Source organism: Triticum urartu, chromosome 5 (genome assembly GCF_003073215.2).
Source record: "Triticum urartu cultivar G1812 chromosome 5, Tu2.1, whole genome shotgun sequence".
Lineage (NCBI taxonomy): Eukaryota > Viridiplantae > Streptophyta > Magnoliopsida > Poales > Poaceae > Triticum > Triticum urartu.
Genome location: NC_053026.1, coordinates 419,986,445 through 419,995,718, shown reverse-complemented (window position 1 = coordinate 419,995,718; position 9,274 = coordinate 419,986,445). Strand labels below are relative to the sequence as shown.

General features: G+C 51.3%; 1 protein-coding gene across 1 annotated transcript; it reads left to right on the top strand.

Annotated features, from left to right (window-relative positions):
- Positions 1 to 599: 599 nt before the first annotated feature.
- On the top strand, positions 600 to 4,770 carry LOC125509460 (sugar transport protein 7-like). The gene is made up of 4 exons (XM_048674443.1): positions 600 to 1,086; positions 2,994 to 3,313; positions 3,408 to 4,034; positions 4,123 to 4,770. The coding sequence occupies exons 1-4, from the start codon at positions 615 to 617 to the stop codon at positions 4,591 to 4,593; spliced, it is 1,890 nt and encodes a 629-aa protein (XP_048530400.1). The 5' UTR covers positions 600 to 614; the 3' UTR covers positions 4,594 to 4,770.
- Positions 4,771 to 9,274: the final 4,504 nt, after the last annotated feature.

Here is a 9,274-nt window from a genome sequence, read left to right as displayed (position 1 = left end):
ATCACAGAGTAAGTAATCCATCAGCGCTACGTATGCAACACGCAGAGCTAACAAAGGCGAAATGGAGATCGTCCGCCTTGAATCTTGGCAACGGAAGGTGCATGCGGCCGAGAGCCGGCTGGCTTGCCCGCACGCCTCCAACCGCGCTTCCGGGATTTGCATGATTTGCCTGCGCACTACGGGCAAGGGGGAGAAAATTCAGATCAGTCAAATGCTGCGGTACATGTATGAGTTGTGACCTGCCACTTTAATAGGTACATGTATGCACGGCAGCCGCGCGCGCGCGCACACACACACACAGACACACACAGACACACACACACACACACACACACACACACACACACACACACACACACACACACACACACACACACACACGGATTTGACCGGGGCAAGCCAAGCCGTCGGAAACGTGGCATCACTGGCATGCCGGCGGCCAGGTCGATCGCCGCTGTATACGTACCGCCAGGGCAGCGAGCAGCCAGCCAACCGTGAATTTAGAACCGATTTAATTTGCTGCGATATCACTCCAAGTCAATCAATTGCTACGAGTATCTTACGAATTTATGCGGTTGGAGCCCCGGGTACTCCTAGATTTTATCTGGGCCGGAATGAGCGTGGTTCGGCCCCCGCCGCAGGATGGGGGTCAACGTCAACGGCCGGGGCGCGGGAGGGAGGGGCTCATCGCCTTGAATGCACAGCATCAGCATGGCTTTTGTGCAAGAAGAAATCGGCGCCAGCCCGCTCCCTCTCATAATTGCACACTCGCTTCGCACCCGGGACGAGGAGAGAGGGCACAGGAGACATCTATATATGGCCGTGGAATTCTAGTTGGTTGGAGCATTGCTTCTCCGTGCCCAGCGAGCTCTCCTCTTTGCCTCGGTCCTTGCTCGAGTGTTCTTGGAGAGGAGAGGCAGAGGAGTTCTCGGAGAGAGAGGATGGCGGGCGGCGGGGTGGCCGCGCTGGGCGTGAAGAAGGAGAGGGCGGCGGAGTACAAGGGCCGCATGACGCTCGCCGTCGCCATGGCCTGCCTCGTCGCCGCCGTCGGGGGCTCCATCTTCGGCTACGACATCGGGATCTCCGGTAAGTCCTGCTCACGCCCCCACACTCACCCTAACCTCACCAAGTCACCAGTGATTCCTTCCACTCCACTCCACCCACCGTCTTGTCTTGTTCCGTATCTCCGCTCGTCGGCGCTCTGCTGTGTTTCCGTGTGTGGCGTGGCTGCCTCTCGCCCGGCCATGGGCCATCGGAAGAGGAGCTTGTCCTGCTCCACGAACATCAGTAACATGTCACACGTACGTTTCTTCCAGCCCCCTTAGCCGTGGCCCCTCCTTGATTTGGAGCTAGTGCCGGCAGTGTGTCGCTCGTCTCTTCGCTGGTCCCTCGCCTAGGTCGCTAGCAGATCGTGACCGGTCTGTCTGCCCCCCACCACAGTCTGCCACGCCCGCGCCACACATGGACATGGAATTAAACAGAGCTTCCATGCCAAAAGCAAGCCGTAGGGCTGCAGGATTTCTTGATTCAGCGGTGCATCAAACGAACACGACGGCTCGTCTTTTTCCCATCTCCGACGCGACGAGGCCAATCATTCATCCACTTCCGTGGGTGGTGGACGGGTCGACGCGATCATTGTGTACGGAGTGGTGAATTTGGTCTATAGAACGACTAGTGCAGTGGAGAAGCCGACACGCGAGAGGCCGCAAAATTCAGAGTCGTGTTCGGCGCTCCGCCAAGCTTATCTATCGGCTTTCAGTTCAGGCTGATGATGATATCACCGTGCGGCCGTCCGTTTCCGCTCGGCGCTTCTCCTAGATAGATAGATCAATGCGGCCGGGGTATCGTCGTCTACAAGATTTTGCGTCGTCCCTTCAAAAAAAAAAGATTTTGCGTCGTGGTATGAACAAGAGTTTGACCTGCAACCGGGGCTACTGACGTCAGTTAGCAGCAGAAAGAGGGGGGACGACAACGAGGGTCCCACTTGTCAGCCGAAAGTCTTGCAGAAAATGTGATGTGATACATTACACGATGAGACTGGCGGCTCATGATTTTTTTTTTGAGAATAGGCTCATGAATTGTTTGGTGCAACTTGTGCAGCCGAATTTCACAATTAGCATGGACGCAATATACATCATTCAAATCAAAAATTCAAATTATCCTGACGAGAATATTTTTTTTAACAATTTTGGTAGTGTTATTGGGCCCAATTCACAACTCGGTTTGAATTAGCAACTATCCATAATCTGATTTATTTTCCCTTGTTCCTTTGATGTTGGTCAAATTTGAAACACGCCCAACTTTTGTGGTGCAACGGATGCACTCTAACTCGCTAAAACTTCTCAGAACTCGTAAATCAAAATTACGCCCAACCTTTATGGTTCAGGCAGTGCGCTCTAAAACTCGCTAGAACCTATTAAAAACGTAGAAAAATTAATCTGAATTAGCATCGATGAAATATGCATCTATCGTATTTTGCAAAATTCCAAACCCAGATTCAAAACATAGCTAAAAAAATAAAAGCAAAAGAAAACCAATTTTTGAGGGAAGGCTCGGTTCACACGTCTTATAATAATGAACGGAGGGAGTAGTAAATTCGAGTTACCTGAAAGAAATTCCACATTTGAGTTTGTGTGTGGAACTGTTAGATTGATTTGTTCTTCAAGCTCATGTAATGTTCACTCGCAAACAGAATAAAAACTTGTGTAATATTGTATAAGTAGAACAGTGTATGATACTAATTCAGCTAAATACTAGTCCATTGTCTAAAGTCTGAACAGTAAATGTTGTGATTCTGTCAACAATACCTAATCACTTTTTGGACATGCAAACATGCCCATTAGGCAATAAAATCACCTCAAGCTTGCAACATCATGTCAGTATTCAGATTTCACCATTTCAATTTTAGATGAAAATTTACTGTGTCTGAATCTGAAAAAAAATAGCTGTTTTAGATGAAAATTTACTGTGTCTGAATCTGCCGAATGTTGCAGGTGGAGTGACCTCCATGGACCCATTCCTGGAGAAGTTCTTCCCGGTGGTGTTCCGACGGAAGAACTCCGGCCACCAGAACAACTACTGCAAGTACGACAACCAGGGCCTCTCGGCCTTCACCTCCTCTCTGTACCTGGCCGGCCTGGTCTCCTCCCTCGTCGCCTCGCCGGTGACGAGGAACTACGGCCGACGCGCCAGCATTGTCTGCGGCGGCATCAGCTTCCTCATCGGCGCGATCCTCAACGTGGCGGCCGTGAACCTCGAGATGCTGATCCTCGGTCGTATCATGCTCGGCGTTGGCATCGGCTTCGGCAATCAGGTATACCACGTCAAATTCTCGCCTACCCACACCGAGACGAGAGTGCGTGTGGTTGTACTGGCTCTGACAATGTAGTTCTTGTCGGTTGGTGCAGGGTGTGCCGCTGTACCTGTCGGAGATGGCGCCGGCGCACCTCCGCGGCGGGCTGAACATGATGTTCCAGCTCGCGACGACGCTCGGCATCTTCACGGCCAACATGGTCAACTACGGCACGCAGAACCTCAAGCCGTGGGGGTGGCGCCTCTCGCTCGGCCTCGCGGCGGCGCCGGCGCTGCTGATGACCGTGGGCGGGCTGCTCCTGCCGGAGACGCCCAACAGCCTCATCGAGCGCGGGCGCGCCGAGGAGGGCCGGCGCGTCCTGGAGCGCATCCGCGGCACGGCGGACGTGGACGCGGAGTTCATGGACATGTCGGAGGCCAGCGAGCTGGCCAACACCATCAAGAACCCGTTCCGGAACATCCTCGAGCCGCGCAACCGGCCGCAGCTGGTGATGGCCGTGTGCATGCCGGCGTTCCAGATCCTGACGGGCATCAACTCCATCCTCTTCTACGCGCCGGTGCTGTTCCAGACCATGGGCTTCGGCGCCAGCGCGTCGCTCTACTCCTCCGTGATCACCGGCGCGGTCCTCTTCCTGTCCACCCTCATCTCCATCGCCACCGTCGACCGCCTCGGCCGGAGGAAGCTCCTCATCAGCGGCGGCATCCAGATGATCGTTTGCCAGGTTGAGACTTGAGACAAACACAACACACATACAAACTGCTAATTAATCACAATTCATGTCTCACGCCATGGCATCTGTGAGCATGCAGGTGATCGTGGCGGTGATACTCGGGGTGAAGTTCGGGACGGACAAGCAGCTGTCGCGGAGCTACTCGATCGTGGTGGTGGTGGTGATCTGCCTCTTCGTGATGGCGTTCGGGTGGTCGTGGGGGCCGCTGGGGTGGACGGTGCCGAGCGAGATCTTCCCGCTGGAGACGCGGTCGGCGGGGCAGAGCATCACGGTGGCCGTCAACCTCTTCTTCACCTTCGTCATCGCGCAGGCGTTCCTGTCCATGCTCTGCGCCTTCAAGTTCGGCATCTTCCTCTTCTTCGCCGCCTGGATCACGGTCATGACCGTCTTCGTCTACGTCTTCCTGCCGGAGACCAAGGGCGTGCCCATCGAGGAGATGGTGCTGCTGTGGCGGAAGCACTGGTTCTGGAAGAAGGTGATGCCGGACATGCCGCTCGAGGACGGCTGGGGAGAAGGGGACGGCGGGCGTGCTGACAACAAGGCTCACTAGTGACTAGTGAGTGAAGATCATTTGGAATGAGTTGTTGTGCATTGTTGTTGGTTGGTTAGATCCTGTAAGACACAGTTTAACATGTAAGTAGGCGGAATGCTTTGTATATGCAGCAATGCAGCGTATGTTTATGTTATACTGTAACTTGTACCGTAGTAACTTAGTACGTATACTTTATAGTGCGCTTGGTGTGAGCCTGGCTTTATATATAAAGCCAAAGCGTCAAAACTGATACAAAATGATGAGAAAATCCGATACAGATAGATCAAAAGAAAAATGATATTCGAGAGGATGGCACTCACCAATTCAAAGCCGAGCATGAAAAACAGAAGTCACACATAACATGAGACGACCTAGACTATTGAACAAGAAATGAACCGTTGTGGAGCATGAAAACAGAGGCACCGACGCGTGAATCACGCCGTTGTGGAGCCGGCGTGTGGCAATCTACGAAAACTGTGCACCTGGGAGGCTCACTGCCGAGGTTACCGACAGGAACCAGACCAGTCCAAGGCCCAGTTGTGCTGTGAGCGAAAACTAGGAGAAGACAGTAGATCGACGACCGAGCTTATCCACCGTGTGCATTGTTGTGAATGATATCACACACATTTATCTCGGTGCAGTCATGTGTAATTAGGCTTGTAACGGTGTTAGGGCATGTTCTTCGCTTCTTCAAGAAGATCCTCGTGCGTTTGAGCCAGAGAAAGAGTTGTATCAACAGCCCTAGGCTTTGCCGCCCTTGCCCCCATCAAACGTGCCTGCAAAGCAGAGGCGCAAGGCGAGGGGTGACCCAGCAAACCCCGATCTCGCCGGGTCCAGCGCGAAGAAAGCTCGTGCTGACTCCGTCCCACCCAAACCAAGAGCTCGGGCAAAGGTTTCTACCACTAAGGCCCCACCAAGGAAAGGCAATGTACCTCGCGCTAAAGTCATTCCTCAGTCCAAACTGTAAGTGTTCTGGTATGAACATCTCAATATGTATGGTTTACAACATGCGCACCATATCTTGATGCTTCCTCTTCGACATTCTGTAGCCCTCCTCTTGCATCATGCTACACCAGGCAGTCGGAGACTGCTGACAATGATTTTCATAAGGAAGCGACCCTACACAAATGCCTCCCACAATCCATGCGATCCAAGAGAAGGAGAAGGAAATCAACGTTGTTGTTGAGAAGCCCGTCACTATGGCGGAAAAAAACCCCCCGATGTTGCTGAGAAGTTTCCCGCCACAGTCATGGTGGAGAAAGTTTATCATCGGGGACGGCTCGAGCTAGCCCTCAAAAAACTATCCGCTCCCCCATGTACTTAGATGAGAGGAAGAAAGATGATGAAGTCATTGGTCATATTCTACAGACAATTTGCGCATATGAGATGTTGATGTGCGAGAGCGGAAACGTCTTACCTCGATGTGAGGCGACGTGTTGCATGTTATAGGCAGGGGCGCAGGATCCCTGATAGCGCATACATGCGGTTGGAGAGAATCGGGAGTACAACTTGGAGAGGAAGAATAGAAGAGATAAGGCTAAGCTAGTTACAAGAGATAAGAGATAACAAGCCGGCCTAACAACCTCTATACGTATCTACGTTGATCTCCACGAGAATACATGAGTCCTGCACATATACGCCTTGTTTGACACCCTCCCTTAATCACAACTTCATTAAGTTGAGATTATGCTTGAAGTCTTCGAAACTCCTTACGGGCAGGGCTTTCGTAAACCCATTTGCCACTTGATCCCGTGAATGGATAAAGCAAATGTCCAAGAGTTTACCAACCACTCTTTCTCTGACAAAATGAAAATCTATCTCGATGTGTTTTGTTCTGACATGAAACACTGGATTTGCAAACAGATAGGTGGCACCAAGGTTATCACACCATAAGCATGGAGCCTGAGAGCTTTTCACGCCCAACTCCTTTAAGATAGACTGTACCCATATGATTTCTGCCGTTGCATTGGCCAAAGCCTTGTATTCTGCTTCAGTACTAGAGCTGGAGACTGTAGCTTGTTTTCTGGCACACCATGATATGAGATTGGGTCCAAAAAATACTGCAAAGCCACCAGTTGAGCATCTGTCATCCAAGCATCCTGTCCAATCTGAGTCAGAAAAAACACTGACAAGAGTAGAAGGTGACTTACTGAAATTTAGTCCAATATTCAGAGTATATGTGACATATCTGGCAATGCGCTTGGCAGCAGTCATGTGAACTGTAGTGGGTGCATGCAGAAACTGACATACTTTGTTAACAGCAAAGGAGATGTCTGGCCTGGTCAAAGTTAAGTACTGAAGTGCACCTACAAGACTTCTGTATTTTGTACTGTCTTCTGGACTTAGGAGTGTTCCCTCTGTAAGAGATAATTTTTCTGTACTAGAGAGAGGAGTGGGTGTGGGTTTACAACCTTGCAAGCCTGCCTTCCTTACTAAGTCTGTGGCATATTTTTCCTGAGAGAGAAGTAACCCATCCTTGTGCTGCTTCACCTCAATTCCTAGGAAATAATGTAATTCTCCTAGATCCTTGAGAGCAAATTCTGCACCTAAATCCTTCAAGAGTCCTGATATTGCTTCATCAGATGAGCTTGTGACAATAATATCATCCACATATATAAGGACAAACATGGAGGTGTTGAACTTGTTATAAATGAACAAGGAGGTGTGAGATTTGGAGGGGACAAAGCCAAGTGTTTGCATCTTTTTACTGAGACGGGAATACCATGCCCTTGGAGCTTGTTTCAGTCCATATAATGCTTTATCCAACTTGCACACATGAGAAGGTGTATGTTTGTTTTCAAACCCAGGAGGTTGCTTCATGTACACTTCCTCTTCCAGAACACCATGGAGGAACGCATTCTGTACATCTAGCTGGCGAAGGCTCCATCCCCTGAAAACAGCAATGGACAACACAAGATGAATGGTAGCGGCTTTTACAACTGGACTAAAGGTGTCTTCATAGTCTATGCCATACCGTTGTTTGAAGCCCTTCGCAACGAGTCTAGCCTTATAACGATCAATGGTTCCATCAGACTTTCTCTTAATTCTGAATACCCACTTGCAGTCAATGAGGTTTTTACCTTGCTGTGGAGGAACCAAATGCCACGTTTTGTTTCTTTCAAGAGCCTTATATTCTTCAAGGATTGCCTTTTTCCACTTTTCATCAGTGAGAGCTTCTTCAATTGTGTTGGGCTCACCTGGTTCACCTGTGGAACAGACTAGGCCATATTTGATTAGATTCTTATAATTTTTCGGTTGAAATACCCCTTGTTGTAGCCTTGTGCGGCGTGGTGGTGATGCAGCAGGATCCGCAGCCGCAGAGGATCCCGCAGGAGCCAAGTCAGCGGCAGAACCCGAGGAGGATCCGCCTGCCGCTGCCAGTTCGAGACGAACATGATCTTCTGTGGCGGCGACTGGAGACGATGGTGAGGAAGGAGCCACAAAAGATCCGGGGCAGCCACTCGGATCATCACGAGCCCGTGATGGCGCGGGCCCGTCAGAATCAGGGGCTGGTCCCGCGTCCGCCCGACGCGTGACGGCGCGCCGCTTGTAGCAGACCGGTTGGTCCGCAAAGCGCGTGCGTTCTGGGCCATCATTGCGCTTGTTGGGGAATGTAGTAATTTCAAAATTTTCCTACGCACACGCAAGATCATGGTGATGCACAGCAACGAGAGGGGAGAGTGTTGTCTACGTACCAACGCAGACCGACTGCGGAAGCGATCACACAACGTAGAGGAAGTAGTCGTACGTTTCCCGATCCGACCGATCCAAGCACCGTTACTTCGGCACCTCCGAGTTCTTAGCACACGTACAGCTCGGTGACGATCCCCGGGCTCCGATCCAGCAAAGCGTCGGGGAAGAGTTCCGTCAGCACGACGGCGTGGTGACGATCTTGATGTTCTACCGTCGCAGGGCTTCGCCTAAGCACCGCTACAATATGATCGAGGTGGAATATGGTGGCAGGGGGCACCGCACACGGCTATGGAACGATCACGGGGATCAATTGTGTGTCTAGAGGTGCCCCCTGCCCTTGTATATAAAGGAGCAAAGGGGGAGAGGTGCGGCCAGCCTTGGGGCGCGCCAGGAGGAGTCCTACTCCCTCTGGGAGTAGGATTCCCCCCAATCCTAGTTGGAATAGGAATCCTCAAGGGGGGAAAGAGAGAGAGGGGGGCCGGCCACCTCTCCTAGTCCTAATAGGACTAGGGGAAGGGGGAGGCGCGCGGCCACCTTGGGCTGCCCCTTTCTCCTTTCCACTAAGGCCCATGAAGGCCCATATGGCTCCCGGGGGGTTCCGGTAACCTCCCGGTACTCCGGTAAAATCCCGATTTCACCCGGAACACTTCCGATATCCAAATATAGGCTTCCAATATATCAATCTTTATGTCTCAACCATTTCGAGACTCCTCGTCATGTCCGTGATCACATCCGGGACTCCGAACAACCTTCGGTACATCAAAATGCATAAACTCATAATAACTGTCATCGTAACGTTAAGCGTGCGGACCCTACGGTTCGAGAACAATGTAGACATGACCGAGACACGTCTCCGGTCAATAACCAATAGCGGGACCTGGATGCCCATATTGGCTCCTACATATTCTACGAAGATCTTTATCGGTCAGACCGCATAACAACATACGTTGTTCCCTTTGTCATCGGTATGTTACTTGCCCGAGATTCGATCGTCGGTATCCAATAC